Below are 23,971 nucleotides of genomic sequence, written 5' to 3'. Positions count from 1 at the left end.
TACAGAGAAGATCAGAAGGACCGACATTGTGTCTTTGTGGATCTAGAGAAAGCCTATGACAGAGTACCAAGAGAGGAACTGTGGTACTGCATGCGGAAGTCTGGTATGCCAGAGAAGTATGCTAAAATAGTACAGGACATGTATGATGGCAGCAGAACAATGGTGAGGTGTGCCTGAGGTGTGACAGAAGAATTTAAGGTGGAGGTGGGACTGCACCAGGGATCCGCTCTGAGCCCCTTCCTGTTTGCAGTGGTAATGGATCGGCTGACAGATGAGGTTAGACTGGAATCCCCTTGGACCATGATGTTCGCAGATGATATTGTGATATGCAGTGAAAGCAGGGAGCATGCAGAGGAATAATTAGAAAGATGGAGACATGCACTGCAAAGGACAGGAATGAAGATTAGCCAAAGTAAAACAGAATATATGTGCGTGAATGAGAGGTGGAGGGGGAAGAGTGATGCTACAGGGAGAAGATTTAGCGAGGGCGGAGGACTTCAAATATTTAGGGTCAACAATCCAGAGCAATGGTGAGTGTGGTAAGAAAGTGAAGAAATGGGTCCAAGCAGGTTGGAACAGCTGGCGGAAAGTGTCTGGTGTGTTATGTGACAGAAGAGTCTCTGCTCGGACGAAGGGCAAAGTTTACAAAACAGTGGTGAGGCCGGCCATGATGTACGGATTAGAGACGGTGGCACTGAAGAAACAACAGGAAGCAGAACTGGAGGTAGCAGAAATGAATATGTTGAGGTTATCGCTCGGAGTGAGCAGGTTGGATAGAATTAGAAATGAGCTCATTAGACGGACAGCCAAAGTTGGATGTTTTGGAGATGAGATTCGAGAGAGGAGACTTTGATGGTTTGGACATGTTCAGAGGCGAGAGAGTGAGTATATTGGTGGAAGGGTGCTGAGGTTGGAGCTGCCAGGCAAAAGAGCGAGAGGAAGACCAAAAAGAAGGTTTATGGATGTGGTCAGGGAAGACATGAGGGCAGTTGGGGTGAGAGAGGAAGATGTAGAAGATAGGCTAAGATGGAAAAAGATGACACGCTGTGGCGAGCCCTAATAGGACAAGCCGAAAGGAACAGACGTCCTGTTGGAGGATAAATCTCTCTCCCAGTCGCAGGTCTTTTGCAGACTCCAACAGCTTTTCTTCCAGAATGGTCCTGTACTTGGGTCCATTCACCTTCCCATCAATTTTAACCATGTTTCCTGTCCCTGCTGAAGAAAAGCAGGCCCAAGCCATGAGGCTGCCACCACCATGTTTGACTGTGTGGATGGTGTTTTCACGGTGCTGAGCTGTGTTGATTTTACGCCATATCGCCACATCATTTTGCATTGTGGGCAAAAAGTTCAATTTTGGTTTCATCTGACCAGACCACCTTCTTCCACATTTCGTGTATCTCCCAGGTGGCTTGTGGCAAACTTTAAACAAGACTTTTTATGGATATCTTTGAGAAATGGCTTTCTTCTTGCCCCTCTTCCATCAAGGCCAGATTTGTGCAGTGTAAGACTGATTGTTGTCCTATGGACAGGCTCTCCCAGCTCAGCTGTAGTTCTCTGCAGTTCATCCAGAGAAATCATGGGCCTCTCGGCTGGATCTCTGATCAGTCTTCTCCTTGTTCGAGGTGAGAGTTTAGAGGGACGGCCAGGTCTTGGTAGATTTGCAGTGGTTTGATACTCCTTCCATTTCAATATGATTTCTTGTACACTGCTCCTTGAGATGTTTACAGCTATAAAGGATAAAAAATGGAAAGGCAGTTGGTCCTGATGACATACCAGTGGAGGGATGGAAGAAATTTGGAAAAGTGGCTGAAGAGTTTTTGACCAACTTATTCAACAGAATACTCATGGATGAGGAGATGCCTGAAGAATGGAGGAAAATTGTGCTAATTCCCATTTTTAAGAACAAAGGCGGGTTCAGAACTGTAGGAACTATAGAGGAATAATGACGATGAGCCACACAGTGAAGCTATGGGAAAGAGGAGTGGAGGCTAGACTCAGGACAGAGGTTAGTATCTGCAAACGACACTACGGTTTCATGTCTAGAAAGAGTACCACAGATGCATTATTTGCCCTGAAGATGCGAGTGGAAAAGTAAAGAGAAGGCCAGAAGGAGCTACATTGTGTCTTTGTGGATCTAGAGAAAGCCCATGACAGAGTACCAAGAGAGGAACTGTAGTACTGCATGCGTAAGTCTGGTGGGGCGGAGAAATATGTTAGAATAGTACAGGACATGTATGAGGGCTGCAGAACAGCGGTGAGATGTGCCATAGGTGTGTCAGAAGAATTTTAGGTGGAGCTGGGACTGCATCAGGGATCATCACTGAGCCCCTTCCTGTTTGATGTGGCAATGGATAGCCTGACAGGTGATGTTAGACTGGAATACCCTTGGACCATGATGTTCCCAGATGATATTGTGATATGCAGTAATAGCAGGAAGAAGGTGGAAGAACAATTAGAAAGATGGAGGCATGCACTGGAAAAGAGAGGAATGAAGATTATCTGAAGTTAAACAGAATATATGTGCATGAATGAACGTACAAATCGTTTTTCGAACAAAAATTTTGAGATTTTTTTGCTTTGGTTTTCGAAGGAAAATCGGTATTCCAAAGCCCCGACCAGCTGACCCACGACGATTTGTTATTATGCTTTCGAACACACCCCAGAAAAAAACAGACAAGACGTAACGTGCGTGACCGTGCACATTTGTGCGCAGAGCATCCAGTTGACTCACACACTCCTCTTCTCGTGGACGTTTCCCAGAACTGTAGTGACTTTTTTTCTTCAAATTGAGCAACTTAATCAATCCCAATCATGGCTCCAAAGAAGGCAATTGGAACTGCTGGTGCCGAAAAAAGGAAAGTGGTGCGTAAAACTCTCGACTTCAAGAAGGATTTGATAGCCGAGCACGGATCTTGTGTACGTGTTTCTGAGCTATCGAAGAAGTATGACATCGCGAAATTGATGATCAGCACCATCCTGAAACAAAAGGATGCCCTCAAAGCAAGTGATGTTGCTAAAGGAGCAACCGTGTTGATCAAGCAGGGCCACAGATCTTGGAGGAAGTCGAAAAGTTGCTTCTTAGCAGCATTTAGCTGGGGATAGTGTTGACCAGGAAAGGATTTGTGCCAAAGCTAGAAATCTGTATAGAGATAAAAAAAAAAAAAAAGACTAGTTCCTGAAGGCTTTCAAAGCAAGTCGAGGATGGTTTGAAAATTTCCGCAAAAGAAGTGGGATACACTCCGTTGTTCACCATGGGGAGACTGCAAGTTCGGACCAGCCCGCCAAGGAAAAGTTCAAAGCCTTGTTTGCCCGTTTCGTCGTCAGCTATCTGCGCTAAATGGAATGACATCCATAATTTTGTAGTATTTCATCACCCTAATAAAGCTGAATATCGCAGAGCACTGCAAAATTTTAATGACGTTGTTATAAGCCACTTCAGAAAAGTGCTTAAAAGATGGTAGAAACAAATAACTTTAGATTTGTTCTTTGTGAAAACGGGGCGAGTCACCCCCACCGAAGACATTTGAAACTGTTGTTTTGCATTGTTTTTTTCTTTTGTTCCATTAACCCTACCTCTTGTTGCAAGTTATTTTTTTTGTGTTACATACTGTCTGTGCAAATAAAAATCTATTTGTTTGTTTTCCCCCCATCATTATTGCTTGTTTAAAGTTATTCTGCACTTTTGTGAATAAAAAAAGGTCTACAAGGCTGGGGGCCGAGTCGCTACAGATACGGCAATACACTCCCAGCCTAGTATACTCTACTCGGCTAAAGCATACATTTTAAGCTAAAAATAAATATATTTCTTCAATGATTTAATTATATAAAATATTTAAAACATACATGTGTTCCTACTTTGCAGTGTCTTATCGGGAAAAGCTAAAAAAATTGCGTTAAAAATGTTATTAAGGCTTGGAATGCAATTTCTCATTTTCCATTCATTGTAATGGGAAAACGTGCTTCAGTTTTCGAAAGTTTTGTTTTTCAACCAGCCTTCTGGAACAGACAGTGTTCGAGAACGGAGGCACCATTGTAGTTGGTAATGGAGCCATCAATAATGTGAAATGCTTTTGTCGTGAGAAGAACGCCAAAGTACTGTTTCACTAATGACACAATGTTTGATATCTCTCAAAAAATCCTGGAGGTCACTGATCAGCACCCAACGGTGAAATCTGTATTTGTACACACAGGGGCCTTGAATGCTTTCAAGCAGCAATCAGAGCTACTAAAGCGAAATTTTATTGATCTTCTCACAAAAGTGTAAGGTTTGGATGCTGAGGTTTTTATAAACGGGCCTCTCCAACTTGTACGATCTGGAGATGAACATTTCTCAAGATTCCGTCAAGTGAATAGGTGGATAAGCAAAATGTGCATTGCACTATCTGTGAGTTTCTTTTACAATTTCTGCCTTTTTGGGGAGGGCAAAAGTCTTAAAAAGCAGACAGTTTCTGTCTAAATAGAAAAGGGGTTAAGTTATTGGCTGCAAATATTTTCTACTGTGTGCGTCATTCACCGCCCTATGAAGAAAATGTTTACAAAATCAAGGACAAAAGCGTCTAGTTGCTCCCAAACAATCGGAACAAGAGGTGGGGCGAGACAAGGTACACAGATTCAATTGCATCATCCAATGACAAAGGGAATGTGCTAGCACTTTAAATCTCCCACACCTCTTCCTGCCCTATTGGAGCCATCCACACCTCAGAATTTCCCCCCGATGACTATGATATCCAAACAATCAGCAGTAGATGTTGGCTCCCCCTCTCCCAGCCTGAATGCGATGTTGGATCTGATGGATAGGATGAAGACTATTATCAACAAATGGAGTCCAGCCCAAACCACGCCAAGATCTTCCTCCCATTCCCCCTCATCTGAAACCACCATTCACTTAGATGGCCTCTCATCCACCCATGGAGACTCTTATCTGTAAGTCTGACTGATATTTATCGTGTCTTTTCCTGAATAACTCAGACCCCGATGGAGATCAGGGATTTTTCATCCCTGAAGTTACAAGGGACAGAAAGTTGGTCAGACAAATATGGCAAAAAAAAAAACCTAGAACCTCCAATTTAGTGAGGATAAAATGTAAGTCTACCAAACCATTGTCTCCAGCTATCTCTGTGAAATTAGCTCTTTTTATATCAGCTCACTGCTCAACACATCAATGGTGATTAATGACATCATTACAACCTATGCTCTGGACTTTTTGCTATTAAATGGTTAACAGAAATAGCTGGAACACCATTTTAAATGAGGCAATACCAGCAAATTTTGATGACTATGAACAAGTGTGAAATTATCTGCATCAGAATCAATAAGGGGAAAAAGACCCCTTTGCACAGCATCATCCCATCTTCATTCACCCACAAGAATGCTGAATTCCATTGAGTAAGAAGCCACAACTCTAGAAGCCTGAGTAAGTGTAAGGAGTCAGCAAGTGGCTTCGATGTCCTAACAGGGTGATAAAAAAATGTCTTTTATTCGGCAGAAAATAAATCAAATGACGAGATTACTGGGGGTTAGTTTTACGATAACACCTCTGTCCATTTAGCTGTTTTTCCGTTGAGAAGGTTAACTCGGCCGGGTAACTTAACGGTTGTAAGTTGAAAACTAGGCAACAATTCAGGAAGAATTGCCTGCATGTACCTAAGTCCTCAGAGTAGGGTTTGGGCGGAAAGACATCTTTGTACAGGAGGCAAGATGGTTTGGAGGCGACAGACAGAGTGAATGCTTATGGGAGGAAGACTGGGTTGAATTTGAGAAGAAAGAAAAAATACTTGTTGAGTGAGAATCTTCATGAGTCCATGCTCTTGCTGAGAACTTTGTCCTCTCTTTCTAGGTGGGTGCCTTGGAGATGAGTGGTTCTCTTTATGACTCGAGGTTTGCTGGGTTCATAATGGTCAGAGTATTCTGTCACTATATGAGGGTGTTAACTTAAACTGGACCCAGAAGCAGGCGGAGGCCGAAGAGAGGATTGTGGACAATGGTTCATTGAGAAGAGACTTGGAGGTGGATCCTTGATGCATATTGGTGGGTTGTTGAGACACGAAGCATGCAACAGGCAGTGGCATGAGCTGGTGGATTGTTTGATGGTGATGTCAGCAAGCCAGGGAACATGGAAGGATGATTGAGGACAAGGAAGAACATGGAGGTCAGAAATTTTGCAAGGACTGGCATATCTTACGTGTATGTTGCAAGCAATGGGTGAACATTAATACTCTGGCAGTGGATTCTTGGATTTGGCAGGCTAAAATGCAAGTGATGATTAAGGCTGATTGACAACAGGTCTGCGGCTGAGGTGGTGCTGATTACTGGGAGGAGAGAGACCAGCAGAGAGAGAGGGGGAGAAGAGCACAAAGATGAGCTCCAACAAGGGAACTGCAGGGAACAACTCCTGATGATTTGTGAGGTTTTTATATTTTAGTTTCGACCGATTTCTAGGTCTGTTTGACTTTGACCCAAGTTCTCAGCCACTACCTCATTCTAACCAGCTCTCATGTGAGCAACTTACATGTACTTTAGTGAAAAGGTTCAATGGAGGTGGTTCATTTTAATATTCCTTGAATTTCATCAATCGAAGATTCAAATAGACATTGTAGTATTGTATTTGTGGCTTTTGTTTCTTTGTGTTACATACAGAAATAAAATTGTGTTCTTTGGAGCAGTGCACAGATTTAATAAATGTTATTTTTTTTTTTTATACTTAGAGGAGTAGCTTGTCTCCAAAACATTTAACTTTGGCTGTCCCTCTAACGAGCTCATTTCTAATCCTATCCACCCTGCTCATTCCTAGCGAGAGCCTCACATCTTCATATCTGCCACATCCAGTTCTGCTTCCTGTTGTCTCTTCAGCGCCACCGTCTCTAATCCATACATCATGGCCAGTGAAATACGGGTTTAAAAATCTCCACAACAGTATCTTGGACCTGCCTGGTGTGTTCCTTGATCTTCATGATGCTCTCTGCACTTTAAACAGAACTCTGAGACTATCACAGGTACATTTATACAAAGGTGGATTCTATTTATCATCATCAGTCAACTTTGGATCATACAGAGATAACCACTGAGTGATTTTGCTGCACTGAAAGTAAAGGGGCCTAATAATATTGCACGCTCCACTTATCGGTTTATTATTTGTTAAAAAAGTATAAAATATCCAATAAATTTCATTCCACTAAATGATTGTGTCCCACTTGTTGTTGATTCTTGCCAAAAACATTTAATTTTATATCTTTACGTTTGAAGCCTGAGGTGTGGTGAAAGGTTGAAAAGTTCAAGGGGGCCGAATACTTTCACAAGGCACTGTATGTCATAAGGACCAACTGCCTTTCCATTTTTCTTCCTCTTTAGTGCCATTCTAACTTTTCCCTGACCAATCATTGCTACTTCCTGGTCCTTCACACTTGCCTTCTTCTACTCTTGCTCCTCTCTCATTTTCTTCATTCATCAACTTCTCAAAATATTCTTTCCATCTATTTAGCACCCTACTGGCACCAGGCAACACATTTCCATGTCTGTCCTTCATCATTGTGCTGCGCATCTCTATCCCTCTGTCTGGCCAACCTGTAGAGATCCTTTTCTACATTTCTTCATATGCGCCTTGTTTGGATTTTGCCGTCTCTACCTTTGCCCTAGGTCACATCTCAGTGTATTCCTTTCGCCTCTCCTCAGTCCTTGTTCTTTACAAACCTCCTTCCTTGTTTGACTTCCTGTATTTTCGGGTTCTACGAGGAAGTCTCCTTCTCTCCTTTCTTACCAGAAAACACACCAAGTACTTTCCTGCCTGTCACTCTGATCACCTTGGCTGTAGTAGTCCAGTCTTCCGAGACCTCCTCCTGTCCATCAAGAGCTTGTCTAACCTCTTTCCAAAAGGCCGCACAACATTCTTCCTTTCTCAGCTTCCACCACATGGTTCTCTGCGCTACCTTTGTCTTCTTAATCTTCCTACCCACCACCAGAGTCATCTTGCACACCACCATCCTAAGCTGTTGAGCTACACTCTCCCCTACTACCACTTTACAGTCAGTAATCTCCTTCAGATTCGTCTGCACAAAATATAATCCACTGCGTGCTTCTAGCTCTGCTCTTGTAGGTCACTATATGTTCCTCCCTCTTCTGGAAATAAGTGTTCACTACAGCCATCTCCATCCTTTTGCATAGTCCACCACTATCTGTCCCTCAAAGTACCTTTCCTGGATGCCGTACTTAGCCATCACTTCTTCATCCCCATTACAATCTGCACCAATCACAACTCTCTCTCTCTGGGATGCTCAGGACTACTTCATCTAGTTCCTTCCAGAATTTCTCTTTCAACTTTAGATCACATCCTACCGGTGGGTCATAGCTGCTAACCACATTATACATAACACCCTCAATTTCAAATTTTAGTCTCATTACTCGATCTGATACTCTTTTCACCTCCAAGACATTCTTAGCCAGGTCTTCCTTTAAAATAACCCCTACTCAATTTTTCTTCCCATCTACTCCATGGTAGAATATTTAAACCCTGCTCCTAAACATCTAGCCTTATTACCTTTCCACCTTCTCTCTTGGATGCACAGTATATCAACCTTTCTCCTAATCATCATGTCAACCAACTCCTGAGCTTTTCCTGTCATAGTCCCAACATTCAAAGTCCCTACACTCAGTTGTAGGCCCTGTGCATTACTCTTTTTCTTCTGACGACGGACCCGGTTTCCTCCTCTTTTCTGTCTTCGACCCACAGTTGCTGAATTTCCACTGACGCCCTGGAGGTTAGCAGTGCCGGGGGCGGGCATTGTTAACCCGGGCCATGACCGATCCGGTATGGGATTCTTTAGATGAACGCTCATATTTGTTTGACACAGTTTTCACGCCAGATGCCCTTCCTGACGCAACCCTCTGCATTTATCCGGGTTTCGAACCGGGCTGACGCAACCCTCTGCATTTATCCGGGCTTGGGACCGGCCTCTGTTTTAAGCGTTTATTTCTTTGTTTGTAAATTGTTTTAATCATGTAAAGCACATTAAATTACCATGTGTATAAAATGCGCAATATAAATAAATTTGTTTTGCTTGGTGTTGCTTTGTAGAAGTGGTGATAGTCTGATGTTCAGTTATAATCATTTCACAATGGAATCCCAAACTCAGAAGATCTGTCTGACTAAAGAGATTGTGCACATGACGTCACCGTTTTCAGGGTGCAATTTTACCAGTCTAACAAAGCTGCTTGGCAGTGCGGGAGTCGCTGAACCGGAGCAGATTTTTCACTATAGCTGAGAACTGTTGTGCTGTTGGTTGTCATAATAGACGAGATTGTTCTTCGAAGATATCGTTCTATAGAATACTATCTGAAAGGACCAAAAAAGATCAATGGATTAAAGCAATTAAACAGGATAGATGGTGCTTAATGAAATTTACACGCCTGTGTAGGGATCATTTCATTTCAGGTAGGAATTCTTGTTCTCAATCTCAAATTATCAAGAAGTTTTATAATGCGAAGTTGACTCATTTGAGAAAAATGCGTATTTAAAAAAATAATAAATGGAGATAAAATAAATGGAGAAATAAATAAATGGAGAGATTTACAGATGTAAGCGTCTGGCAGCAATATGCTTCTGTGTACAGAAGAGTCCTTAATTTCATACTTCATGAATGCGAGTTTGTGTAAAACCAGGGGTCATTTATTGAAATGTTGGTATTTGTATTGAAAAAATCTGAGTGGGTCCATCACTATGTGGGATTTATTCTTGATTGAAATCAGATCCAGTAATGAAGTCTTTGTATGCATCCAGACTTTTATACGCTTTCAAACTCTTGTGTTTAAATCTCAACAACTTATTCACCAGATACATCTGTATATCCAGTTGTCCAAGACAAGCGGAAGAGAATTAACAAATTTCTTTTCGGCGAAAACATTGACTTCGGCATTAAATATGGATCCTCTATGCCAAGTATCTCTATTTTTTCCACGTACCTTCATTAATTTTCACCTTCTAAATGTTTAACGGTATCGGACAAAACTCTGGGTGTCGTGCTGTCATACATATTTTCGTTTCATCTCAATGGAATTAACTTTCAACAATGCTTTGTTCGACTGACAATATGGCGATGTAAACAAAAATCATGCGATTTTATCACGTAGATTCACGGTCTCTATACCTATGCTTTATCCAACAAGGAGTGGTATTTCCTTGTCATTTTTCATTTTTCTAATTTTTTCGTTTCTATCATTGAGTATTAGCGGACTTGATTGTTTTATTTGTCTGATCTTTGCACCCAGGAAACTGTGTTGTAATCAAGCCCTCTGAAGTCAGTGCTACTGCAGACCGACTGATAGCAGAGCTCATCCCCAAATACCTGTCGGAGGTAAGGAAAATTTTGAGCGGGTGTGGGTACATTCCTTGCCATTGTCTGTCTTGTCGCAGAGGTCCCCAAATGCTATACACATCCCGAAATGTCTCTCTCTCTCCGCCCCGGTCTTCGGCTGGAGGGTATGAATCACAGAGGAACTCACATTATAATATCACAATATTTTGCTGACGATTATACAGTAGTATTGCAATAGAGATCACCAAAATTGTGCCTATTCATGTGGCCGTCTCGAAAGTGTGTGCCTTAGTATGTTCTATGTCTTATCACCTAATGTTAGGTCCAAAGCATGGACTTCTCGCTCAATGTGGACCCAGAGGCTCACGGCACCAGGATAAAATGATTGAGACAGAGGCAGAGTTATTTTTTACCAAACTGCAGTTTGGGGAGAACTCGGGGAAGAAGAACATGTCCTCCAAACCCGCCCGTAAGACTCTCTCCGAGCCCCTCCAAAACCACACATTTTATTGAGCTTCACACATAGGGTGGGGGAGAGCAGGTTTCACAAGACAAGTAAAGTTGTTATACAGAGACAGTTAATCTTCTCAAGGCCGTGTGTCCTCTGATTAGACACAGTTCTTCCTGTTACAAAAACCCACAAGAATGCAGCTATCATAAATTTGCAGTCACCTTGAGCTCTTAAACTTCCCATAGACAAACAGCACACACACGCATCCCTGTACAGCAACAGAGTCATTAAAAGAGATTTATGACACATGAGGTGATACATTTCACAGGCCTCTGTGAAATGTCTAAGCTTATCTTACATTTCCCCCCTGTTGTGGATTTTTGGAACATCAATTGAGCTCAGTCCTATAACAGGTTTTAGAGCACAACATCATAATAATGCACAACATAGGTACCCTTTCAGGGGGAGGCGAAAACCCTCTTAATAGGGAAAAATTCCTCCCCTGGCCTCCGCTTGGAGCGACAGCCTCATGGCCTGGCTGAGAAGGGAATCAAATAAAAAATGGCAGAGAACACAGTAAACCTAAATAAAGAGGGAAAGAAAGCGGAGGACAGAGGTTACTAGCACATGTCCTCACCGGTGGGGTTTGGTTCTCAGTACCGCACCCGTAGACAGTAGGAAATCAGCCAGTATTTATACCGGGCCGTCACCATAGTCCGGGTCAGGGAAAAGATCAGGAAAGTGCACATCATCCTTCTGCTGCAGCTGATGATACTGAACCTGGACCACGCCTATCACCGCTCGTTCCACACACCGACGAGCCAGTGGTACGACGCACATACAGAAACAGCTGAACGTGATCAGTATGACAAGTATTGGGAGCAGAGCTTTGAGCAACACAGAGGTAGATTGATGTGGAGGGCGTGGGCTCGGCCTCCATGGTGTGTGGTTGACACTGGCATATGCACACACACATAGCAGTTAGTCATGTTCTTCTCATGTGCTGTGAAGTTACTGTACCTCCACCATGAGTTCTGTTGGAACATGTGAATTGGGTCGTCAGGTTCGTGGAGAGCCCTCTTCTCCAGGGCCGTCAGGGCCATGGTACTCTCGTCATGCGATGCTTCGGGGCCTTCCCCACTAAACCAGATCAGTGTCCCTACACTGATCAGGAGGACGGTTGCTACAGCTGCAACTGTAACTCTCACACTGGAACCCATAGTAGCTGCTTTAAGTGACAGGATGGACCTTTTTGGTGTGGGACTGGTGAATCCACGTCTCTCTCTCCGCGATTTTGACAGCTGTGGGTGTGGTCAGGAGCACTGTGAATGGGCCTTCCCACCTCGGGCTGGACCAGCACTTCCTCTTGATGACCTTTATCAGCACCTAGTCTCCTGGAGTCAGCGGTTCCTGTGTGGAAGGGAGAGAAGGACCTGGCAGATCATTTGGTCTTTTCACATTGTCATTTTGGAAAAGTCTAAGCAGCCAGTCTGTCATGGGGTCAAGTTCCCCTTTTTCCTCCTGTACTCCTGACGCTTCCCATAATGGAAGATGAAAAGGTCTTCCTTTTACTGCTTCAAAAGGTGTGTTGCCTGTTACTGTTGGAACTATTCTCATGTATGTTTTGACTAAGGGCAAACACTCTGGCCATGGTTTCCCTGTTTCTTCCATGGTCTTTTTGAGTCTAAGTTTGATAGTGCCATTAGTTCTCTCCACTAGTCCTGCACTCTGTGTGGATGATAAGCACAGTGATGTTTTAGGCTGATCCCTAGATGTTGGGCCATTTCTCCAATAATTTGGTTAACAAAATGTGACCCATTGTCACTCCAAATAACTCTTGGAATACCGTGATCTGGGATGATGTTTTTACATATAGCTTTTGCTACTGTCAGTGCATCTGGCTTTTTTGCTGGGAAGATTTCTACCCATTTTGAGAATGAGTCCACTATTACTAAGCAGTATTTGTGTGGACCGGATCTGTTCAGTTCTATGAAATCCATGTGGATGATTTCAAATGGGTAAGACCCTTGTGGGCACTTCCCTCTTGTAGGTCTGACATTTCCCTGAGCATTGTGTTTGCAGCATGTGAGGCACGATCTGCAAAAATTTTTAAAATAGGTAATGAGGCCTTTAGTACAGTAGAAGTTATTTTCTACTATCCCCACCATCCCCCCTGTTGAGACATGGCTTGGCCCATGACTCAATTTAGCCACTGCTTGAAAAAGACTCATGAGGGAGGCAGGGTTTTTCCAAAACTCTGTAAATGCCCAGGCCGTCCATTTTTGCTCCTCCTGCAGTCCACTGTTGCTTTTCATTCGGCGGGGCATTGTCCTGCATGTCCTTCAGAACTTGGAGAGGGATGATGTCTTGCTTCTGCGAAGGATGTGTCGTTCGTTCACACTTATCTTCATCTGTGCTGTCTGCTTCTTCTTGAACATGGGTGTGGCTGGTTCCCATCGCTGCTTGTTTTGCTGCTTGGTCAGCTTTAGCATTCCCTTGGGAGACTGGATCTGTGGCTTTCGTGTGGGCTGTGCACTTACAGACAGCAATTCTCCTTGGGAGTAGAACTGCTTGGAGTAAGGCTTTGAGCAGGTCAGCATGCTGGACTGGTTTTCCACTTGATGTTTGCATGCCTCTCCTGGCCCATTGTGCAGCAAAGACGTGGAGCGTTGAATAGGCATATTGGCTGTCCGTATATATCGTGACCTCTTGACCTTGGAAGAGTTTGCATTCTTCTGTGAGTGCCACGATTTCTGCTGCCTGCGCTGTCCAGTTGCCAGGGAGCTTTCCCGCTTTGAGTATTGCCTCTTCTGTTACCACTGCATAGCCTGTATTGTTCTTTCCATCAGGTGTCCTGGTTTCCCACAGTTGTAGCACTTCAGGCTTGGTCCCCCTTTTTGTTGACCTTGACCTCTTCTTTGACCTCTCCTTTCTCCTCCTCTTTGCATAGCGTACACCTCAGAGGACTCGTGTGTCTCAGTAGACGTCGCCATCCCTCTTATGGCTGCAGTCAGCGCTGCCATGGCTGTTGTGCTGTCCATTCCCTTCTTTCTTCTATGGTTCTCCTCTGCATGACTGGCCCAGTCCATCAATTGGTTGGTGTTCAAAGTTCTGTGAGTCACACAGTGTTTTTGGATGAACCCGCTGATGTGTGGTTGGAAACCGTCCATAAGGCTGGCTGTGGTAGGGACCATTGTCGTTAGCATCTTCAGGCAGCCCACTGTTGGTTTTGAATATTCCTTCCAGTCTGATCTTGAAATCATGGACTGATTCTTCTGGTTTCTGGCGGCACTGTCTGATTTTGTTGTAATCTGGTGGCTTCTGGTAAACTGTCATTACTCGCTCCAGTACTTCATCCATCCTGGTAGTCAGGAGGGGGTCATCTGGGCGTAGGATTGGTCCATTGTTTCCTCCACGGGGGTTAAAATTTCCTCTCACTCTTCCCCAACGATGTTTCAGCGCTGTCTTGAATGCTGTCTCCACTTCAGTACCATTAAGGTGAAAAGAGCTTTTTAGTTCTCTGAAATTAGAACACCAGGAAGTTGGGTCTGTCTCTGGATCCCTCAGGCCTGTACAGGCTTCAGAACATTCAGTTGCTGTCCATGGTCTTGGCACTAGGATGGTGGGTTCGTTATCTCCATCCATCCCATAATGAGGATTGGCAACAGCATACTGTGGGTACATCTCTGCAGCTCCACTTGTAGTTCCACTTGGCCCCGCTGGGTGGCGTTGTTTCCTTGCTGGGGTCTGCTCCTGCCAATCAGATAAGCTGGGGTAGATCTTCACTTTTGTCTCATCAGCCCTCCGGCGTCCCCCTCTGGTGGTGATCGGCGAGAATGCAGGGGCTGCAGGATCTGTTGCTTCTCTCCAATCTTCTTCTTCCTCTTCAGCCCCGCCTTCTGCTGGGCTTTGGCTCGCTGCTAGGGTGGTTTCACTTCCTCTTGTGCTTGCAGCTTGCTGGTGTGCGTTTCCTGTTGCTGATCTTCTCTGTGGCGCGGTTGTTTCTTCATCTGGCTTGATGCCAAGGGCAGCAATCAACCCCTCTGTTTGTCTTTCTCGTCTCTCCTTTTTTTTCTGTTCTTTTTTTTATATCTCTCTGCCTTTTAACACACTGGTCTTCCCAAATTTTCAACTTACTTAATTCCATCTCAACTTTCCCTGTCTTCTTTCCCTTTCTCACCTTCTCTTCCCATCGAGTTTTCATGCATGCTTTTAATCTCTTAATTTCCTCCGGATCTTTAAGATCGGGTCGGAAATCAAATTTATTGACTCATTTTCTCAAATACTCACAACTACCCGGATGATGTCTCTGCATAAATTTCACATCAGGAGGTTCAGCCACCTCTTTTGTCTCTGCTTGTCCCATTTTTTTTTCCTTTGTTGCTCCTAAAGCGAGATTTTTTTTTAGAAAATTCTGAATTTTGACGGGTGTGGTTGGGGCTCACGAACCTCCTCCTCCTCTGCTCACTTATGCAGCGTCCTGCAGCATTTACTCTATTTTAGTTTCACCTAGAAACTTTGCGTATGCAGAAACCTATTCTGCTTGGTCTCACCTAGAGACTTACACGTATTTCACTCTATTTTAGTTTCACCTAGAAACTTCGCGTATGCAGAAACCTATTCTGCTTGGTCTCACCTAGAGACTTACATGTATTTTACTCTATTTTAGTTTCACCTAGAAACTTCGCGTATGCAGAAACCTATTCTGCTTGGTCTCACCTAGAGACTTACACGTATTTTACTCTTTACAGAAACCTATTCTGTCTATGTCTCACCTAGAGACAAGTTTTAAAAGGCAGGAAGTATCGGAGCGGTCCTCACACACCACTTTTAGTCTCCTATTTTAACGTAATTTTACTACTTGTTAAATGGGTTTATTTCCGCTCTATTTTATTTTTAGATGTTAAGTTATACCATATAACCATCCTATGAGACCAAATAAGTTTTATCCTACCTCAGTGCCGTGGCCCTGGTCCGTTGGGACCTGTCACCCGACGGTCCGGTCCGGCGCTGGATCAGCGATGCGACCGATCCTTCAATGGAGGACACTGGTACCAGATTCTTGGTCTCGTTGATCCCGCGTCGTTCCAGGCATCAAGCTGTTGGGTTCCCGGGTTTCGGCACCAGAGAAATGTTAGGTCCAAAGCACGGACTTCTTGCTCAATGTGGACCCAGAGGCTCACGGCACCAGGATGAAATGATTGAGACAGAGGCAGAGTTATATTTTACCAAACTGCAGTTTGTTGAGAACTCGGGGAAGAAGAACATGTCCTCCAAGCCCGCCCGTAAGACTCTCTCCGAGCCCCTCCAAAACCACACATTTTATTGAGCTTCACACATAGGGTGGGGGAGAGCAGGTTTCACAAGACAAGTAAAGTTGTTATACAGAGACAGTTAATCTTCTCAAGGCCGGGTGTCCTCTGATTAGACACAGTTCTTCCTGTTACAAAAACCCACAAGAATGCAGCTATCATAAATTTGCAGTCACCTTGAGCTCTTAAACTTCCCATAGACAAACAGCACACACACGCATCCCTGCACAGCAACAGAGTCATTAAAAGAGATTTATGACACATGAGGTGATACATTTCACAGGCCTCTGTGAAATGTGTAAGCTTATCTTACACCTAACTACTGGAATGAAATGGTCAAAAAAGAGACAGAAGACGTCTTTTTTCGAATACTCATGAGGAAAATGGGATAGACTGCCCAGTTACAATCTCCAACCCTCTTCTGAATCAGCCTCTCCCTTATGACTTTTTATTGCTTTTCTCAGGGCCCTGTTTACAAAGTCGCTAGGGGGATGGGCAACAGATTGCAACGTGAGCACATTCTTGCAAAAACAAAATTCCTTTGGAGTATTAACTTGTTTGTCCTGGTCTTCTGCTGAGTAAACGGGGTTGCATCTCTTTCCAGGCGTGCCCGAGCCGCTCATCCCACTCACAAAGAGAATTGTCTCAAGAGAATAGTACTTTGTCTGGCTTTGCAGAAAATGCTTGATAAATGTATTTACAATAATTCTAACATTTCCCTCCTGTTTATTATCAATTTGCACAAATTCTCATATCATCTAGTAACGTCTTCTCACAATTTTCAGTTCCAAAATCATTTTTATGAAAACATGTGCACTTGGAGAAAAATGTTTTTACTCATAATCTGAATACAGAAACACGTCAGGCAATTTTAATGGAAAATTGTCATCGCCTTCACTGTCATTGCCAATCGTCATCAAAGTGAATGGAACGTCACTTTTCAAGCGCAAGTTATCTATACAAAAATGTGTTTTCAACTGTACCATAAAATGTACTTCTTGTTTCGATGTTTTTACCGAAAAGTTCATATTTGTATTTACAAATTAAAGTTGAACTTTGACCTGGTTTCCCGTACCTGACAAATGGCCCCTTTGGGTGGTTTACCTTTGATGTCACAACTAGGTGACTTATGCTTGCATCACGGCTTGATTGCTCACAGCACTGCTTGTTGACGCCGCAGAAAAAAAAACATTTGTTTTGAGAGTTTCTCAGTGATTCTTAGCTAAAATCAATCCATAACAATGATGAAAATGTGTGCGATTCAGTTTTGTCACATTTCAAAATATTCTGGTCACGGTTTAAATTTTCCCAAAAAAGCCAGCCTCTGAAGACAGTGGGTCAGGTTTGTCCAAACGAGAGCTAATTTTTCCAAACCCAGTCAGCAGTCTGTCATATGCAGCGAACATTTCTCCCCGGACTCTTTTCCTGGTGGAATCATATCTGAAATGGATTTTAAATGTTAAAACCAGGATCAGTGGCTACCATACAGCCAGTATAGACACCTGAACAGATCGGTGTTGGTAAAGGGACCAAATGCGAACTTGAATCGGCCACTGAACCTGGACATGGTCCGACAAGCTCAGAAGCCTCCTCACAGAAAGTACCAAAACTGCAAAAAGCTTTTGTTAAAAGACGAGTTGCAAAGGTATGTTGATCATCTTTAATTTCCTGAAAAGTTTGAACACTGTTGACATGGTTGAATAAAACGTTGAATCGATCTTGGCGAAAAATGTTTTATGACAGCAAATCGTATGAACATTCTCAACTAAAATAACAGGATAATATTGTATACAAACCTTTTATAATTTCACAATTTAATGACAGCTATGCAAAATATGCCCGTGACTCCACCCGAACAGTATCACAAGGAAGTACTGTATATCTGGCTCTTTACAAATGCAGGCAGGTTCATGTTCTGAGGTGTGCACGGTTTTTAATTTTAATATAATACTACATATTATTAAAACATGCGGTACTACATCCTAGTCACTCACAGAATATTTTCCAACTGCTAACTCATGTAAATTCTCTTACTCGTAAATTTGTTTACTTCTTGGGAGACTTCGATGTCGAATAAGCAAAAACTACAACTTAGCAGCATCGTGTGGCTTTATGAGTGATAAACCAGAAGTGAACAAAATTTGTAAGACTTTGAACGAGATCAGCTAATTAAACTCTTTCCTTTGTTATCATATTTTCATATGATTTTATCAACATATCCTGCTTTAAAACCTCATCTAAAGTTGAAATCAAGGGCTAATTGAAATAAATTGTGCTCTCCAGTAGACTTGTTTTCACATTATCAAAAATAATTTTGTGCACCATGAAAATGATTGGAATAAACCTGTGCTTTATCTTGACATTTTTTCTCATTTTATAAACTTTGAACCTTACTTTTTGACATTAATTACAGATGTTGCAGGAAGCATCTTCTGCACAAGAGGTTTACATTGAACCAGCAGATGCTGAATCTCAATCTTTGGTACATTCCAAAAGTTGCCAGACTGAAGAAGTGCCTGTTCATAAGAAAGGAACACATGTCTTTCCAACAGCAGAGAGGATACTACAAAATGTATTTCAACCTCAGGTGGCCTCAAGATGATTACATTGAAACACCAAATTAGCATCAGTGAAAATGTTATGAGAGAAACATATTTAATAAAAATGCAATGATTTTAGTTCTGTGGTGTATGTTTACGTCATACACAAACATGTACATCAACATTTACATAAAGACAAAACAAAAAAATTCAGAAAGTAGACCATTTAAATCCAGTGTACTCTTGGCCATCCGTCACGAATCTTGGACACATTGCAGGATGGAAGTGGCACTGGTTATTTCTGCCTACAATTCCCGACACCATCTCACGATCTGTCTGGAAGCAGTATAGACCCGAAAATGAGAAAATATACTCATATAACAATTTTCCAGAATGCGACCTTGTTTAAAGCTCCACTGTCATGCCTGTAAACATTCTAAAATGGATATTGTAATAAAAATACAAATAAAATTATTCACATCAATGTCCATACGAAAAAATCCACATCGGGGCCAACGCGGAAGCCGTCGCTGGCGAGCCGACGCGTGAAGTGGGGTGCAGAGACACCAGGGCCAGTGAGGGAGAGCCCGTCCAAACCACCTCCTTGCTCGGTTCACCTTTGCATGGGGCTAACGCTGGGCTCGACTTTGTGGAAAGGCCCACGGCGATCTGCAGGGCCGTCCTTCCACGGCTGCTGAGCAGAAGCCGTCCGACGCGCACATCGACACATTTAGCACCCCTGAGTTACGTACGCAGATCTTTTGTTACGTTATGAGAGGATTACACCCCCCCCCCCAACTATTTTTTTTCCCTATACACACCTACCTGTCATTTGGAACCCGCAAAGTCTCGGCCTTTGCACCTGTGCAATACATTCCAGCTTCCAGCAGGTAAAACTAGGATAAACAGACGAACCAGCCTGAGTGGGCATCTGCCAAAAACGTCATGTGCTGCTTCTTCTCAAAAACAAAACCCTCAAGAGGATTTTCATGGCAGGAGTTACAAAATGACATATATGTCAAAATCATGTTTTGTGGTGAAAAAAACGGATGGGTCCATTTCGGCTGCTTTTTTCCCCCATTAATAACATACTAACAATCATGCATTTCATGACAGTGGACCTTTAAACAAGCATTGATTTAACAAATGCTGCTTTTAGCAAGAACAATAATAATATAATTCTTTAGTTAAGTTAATAGTACTTACTCATGTTGTGGAAAATCCAGTTGCCTGAATTGGAGACATTGGCAACCTCAAGTACCCATGGGTTCAGACAGCTGCCAATAAATCCTGGGTGCTCCGTCATGCACTGCAGCGGATGGTCTGGATCTTCTTTTTTTCCTTTTGGCTTGTCCCGTTAGGAATCACCAGAGCATGTCATCGTTTTCCATCTAAGCCTATCTCCTGCATCTTCCTCCCTAACACCAACTGCCCTCATGTCTTCCCTCAAACCATTCATCAACCTTCACTTTGGTCTTCCTCTCGCTCTCTTCCCTGGCAGCTCCATCCTCAGCACCCTTCTACCAATTTACTCACTCTCTCGCCTCTGGACATGTCCAAACCATCAGTCGTCTCTTGAACCTTGTCTCCAAAACATCCAACTTTGGCTGTCCCTCTAATGAGATGATTTCTATTTTCATTTCCTATCCAACCTGCTCACTCCTTGCAAGAACCTCAACATCTTCATTTATGCCACCTCCAGCTCTGCTTCCTGTTGTCGCTTCAGTGCCGCCGTCTCTAATCCGTACATCATGGCCGGCCTCACCACTGTTTTGTAAACTTTCATTCAAGCAGAGACTCTTCTGTCACATAACACACTAGACACATTCCACCAGCTGTTTCAAGCTGCTTGGACACGTTTCTTCACTTCCTTACCACACTCACCATTGTTCTGGATTGTTGACCCCAAGTATTTGAAGTCGTCCACTCTCTCTATCTCTTCTCTCTGGAGCCTCACTCTTCCCACTCTCCTCCTTACTTTGGCTAATCTTCATTCCTCTCCTTTCCAGTGCATGCCTGCATCTTTCTAATTGTTCCTCCACCTGATTTCCATTGCTCTCCTTAATCACCCTTACCTGCTGCACAACCTTCCCATCTCTATCCCTCTGTCTGGCCAACCTGTCGAGATCCTTTTCTGCTTTTTTGTGTGTCGAACCTGGTATACATCTCGTCATATGCCTCTTGTTTAGCCTTCACTACCTATACCTTTGTCCCATGTCGCATCTCAATGTATTCCTTTCACCTCTCCTCAGTCCTCTCACTGTCCCACTTCTTCGCTAACCTCTTTCCTTGTATGACTTCCTGTATTTTGGGGTTAGACCTCCAAGTCTCCTGCATCCTTGGTGGACCGGTTTCCCCCTGCAGGCAAACTGGTTGAGGGAGGGAGGGAGTGAGCGGCTTATGTGCCGTGAAGCCAGACTCTCAAAGTACTTCATGATCACAGATGGCTGCAACAGGCCTGTAATCATTTAGACTGTTAATGGCTAATTTTAGGGGGATGGGGGTGATTATTGCAGATTTCAGGCAGGAGGGAATAGTTGATTGTTGTAGGGATTTTTGTGAAAACACCCTTCAGCTGATCAGCATAGGCCTTCAGTGCCTTCCCCGGCACTCCGTCTGGGCCAGCAGCTTTCATGATGTTTCCAGTCCTGAGCATGGTGCTCACTTCATGTTCTTGAAGCGTCAGTATGCTGCTGATGGGAGGTGGTTGTGATGAGCCTAGGTCTGTTCATCTTAAAACGAGCAAAGAACCGGTTTAGTTCCTCTGCCAGCGAGACGTCTGTGTTTCTGGCACACATCTTGTTCTTTTTGTTGCCGTTTGTGAAGTGTTGTAAATTCTTCTCACATCGTTTCTGAGTTGTTTTCTGTGAAGCACACCTCAATATTTCTTTTGTATGCTCCCTTGGCCACTCTGATGGCCCTCTTTAAGTCACCTCGAGAAGCACTGTCCTGTGTCTTGTCCCCTGACCTGAAGGCAGCGTCGCGGTGTCTAAGGAGTGCCTTAATCACTCGGGTCATCCTGGGTTTTTGGTTGGGGAAAACCTGGATCCGTCTATTGGCAGTCAGAGTGTCTATGCAGTTTTTGATGTAAGACAGAACACTATCTGTGTGTTCCTGGAGGGTCTGGTGTTATAATAATTCCCAAACATGAAAAACAATCCTCCAGCTGAGATCCCTGTGCGTTCTCAGGCCATGTTTCAAGTGTCTTTGTTTGAGGCATAGTTTTATTTATGTAGGGGGATGTATGTGGGCGTAAGGGTGACGCAGACACGAATGGATCCAGGAAGATGAGAAGGGGGGAGGCCCTGTATGCATATTTAATGTTGGAGTAAACATGTTCCAGGGTTTTGTCTCTTCTGGTGGGACACATCACATTCTGGACGAATTTGGTTAAGACAGTCTTCAAACACGCTTTCTTGAAGTCACCAGCAACAATCAATACTCCTTCAGGGTGGACGAACTGCTGTTTATTTACAGACATGAGCAGACGGCTAAGTGCTGCGCTAACATTAGCATCTGGTGGGATATAAACAGCTACTACAATGACCACAGTTAGCTCCCTCGGTGGATAAAAGGGTCTGCACGAGTGCAAGGACCTCTAAATCAGGAAAACAGTGGGTGTCGATGATCCTGCTGTTAGAACACCATTCGTTGTGCACACAGAAACAAAATCCTCAGCCTTTGTATTTCCCTGAGTCTTTGGTTCTATCTTATCAATGTAGCGTGCGTCCTGCTCGCAAAACTGCAGCATCGGGGATTCGGGAGTGTAGCCACGTCTCCGTGATGAAAATAATACTGCAATTCCAGACAAAGCTGCTCGTGGCTGGTTGTAATTCAAGTTTGTCCATTTTGTGGGTGATGGATCTTGCACTGGTCAAAAAGATGCTTGGAAGCGCAGGTCTGTGAGGTTGCTTTCTTATGTGAGCAGCCAGGCCCACCCAACATCCTCGTTTTTGTTTACGCTCCTTCCACCTTCTCCGTTGCTTGCTGAGACCGGCTACCCACGGAGATTCCAGTGGGTTAGAATTGCGGTCCGATGTCCTCTGGAATATTGTTTTCCTTTTGGTATTCCTTTGTTCTTGATAAGGTATGCTTCAGTCCCTTTAGATGAACGCTCATATTTGTTTGGCACAGTTTGACCCCGGATGCCCTTCCTGACACAACCCTCTGCATTTATCCAGGCTTGGGACCAGGCTACAAATTGCACTGGCTTGTGCCCCCATAGGGCTCCATTAGCGGATGGTCTGGATAATCTTCCATTTTCTGGTGAATATGTTGACTCTCGTGTCAACAAAAACTTTCTTCTATTGTCTCCATATCTCCAATATAATGTAAAAAAATCTTTTCACATTCACAAAGTTCGACAACTCAAAGACCCGTCTCAGTCCAGTCCACAGAACCATTGACTCCATTTACATTTCTATTTTAAGCATTTAGTGCCCAAACAAAACCACAAGATACCAGTATACAGCTTTCAGTATAAAGTTGAGCGGTTTTGCTCATGACATCTTGGGAAAATTGTGACTAAAATGGGGATGGGTGACTTATGGTTGGTTATGGCTCTCAGAAGGCGTCCCAAGATTTTTACCACGTGAAAATATATTTATGGTGGAGCAAGTTATGACCAGCTGTTGCTCTCAAATTAACTTTTTTAATGGATTTCATACATTCAAATCCTTAGTTGTGAAAATATACCAACTTAGACTAAATACAAAGCCTTCGGATAATTTTAAAACAAGACCGAAAACTTAATATATTCATCCAGGTGTCATGGACATGGTCTGGCCACTGCTGTGGACAGTGCTTCCTGTGAGGGGCGAGGCCAGGCCACTGCTCTGGGCGGCGTCACCTCGGACAGCTTTAACAGCTGTGCCACATTTGGGACACGAATTAACTAAGTACCTAAGTGATTAACATGTCATCAGGAGTTGCCAGTTCATGGCCCATGCTTCACTGCATTCTGGGATACTCCGCTACGATATGTAAGTTAGAGCAGAGAAGTAGAGATCGACCCGCTGCCGAGCCACACCCACGCCTCGGAGGCGACAGAGTCGCTGCCAAGTGATGCCCACGCCTCGGCAGCAACTGATCCTTGGCTACCTGATGACCACGCTTCAGCAGCAACCAATCCTGACCACAACCACGGCCACCCATCTCGGCGGCGATAACTCTTCGACCGCCTCATGGTCCTGTTCCGGCAATGACCCGTCCTTTGTCACCTCACGTTCCTGTTCCGGCGGCGACCCGTCCTTTGCCGTCTCACGGTCCTGTCTCAGAGGCAACCGGTTCCTGTCCGCATGATGACCACGCCTCGATGGCAACCGATCCCCAGCCGCCTGATTACCACGTTTTGATGGTGACCGA

At 43.8% G+C, this 23,971-nt stretch overlaps 1 protein-coding gene and 1 long non-coding RNA gene across 3 annotated transcripts in view; one reads left to right on the top strand and one right to left on the bottom strand.

The window, feature by feature from the left end:
• The window catches only part of aldh3b1 (aldehyde dehydrogenase 3 family, member B1), a 140,865-nt gene that overhangs the window by 42,298 nt on the left and 74,596 nt on the right, over positions 1-23,971 (top strand). For both annotated transcript variants that reach the window (XM_061845073.1, XM_061845074.1), the window contains exon 5: positions 10,258-10,343. In XM_061845073.1, coding sequence (XP_061701057.1) covers positions 10,258-10,343 — 86 coding nt within the window. The remainder of the gene's footprint in view (positions 1-10,257; positions 10,344-23,971) is intronic.
• LOC133513954 (uncharacterized) overlaps positions 17,582-23,971 on the bottom strand; it is a 30,249-nt gene continuing 23,859 nt past the window's right edge. The window contains exon 5 of the long non-coding RNA XR_009798672.1: positions 17,582-18,943. This is a non-coding gene — a long non-coding RNA (uncharacterized LOC133513954). The remainder of the gene's footprint in view (positions 18,944-23,971) is intronic.

Source organism: Syngnathoides biaculeatus, chromosome 16 (genome assembly GCF_019802595.1).
Source record: "Syngnathoides biaculeatus isolate LvHL_M chromosome 16, ASM1980259v1, whole genome shotgun sequence".
Lineage (NCBI taxonomy): Eukaryota > Metazoa > Chordata > Actinopteri > Syngnathiformes > Syngnathidae > Syngnathoides > Syngnathoides biaculeatus.
The sequence above is the reverse complement of the archived record's forward strand: the minus strand, read 5'-3'. Positions and strand labels throughout refer to the sequence as shown.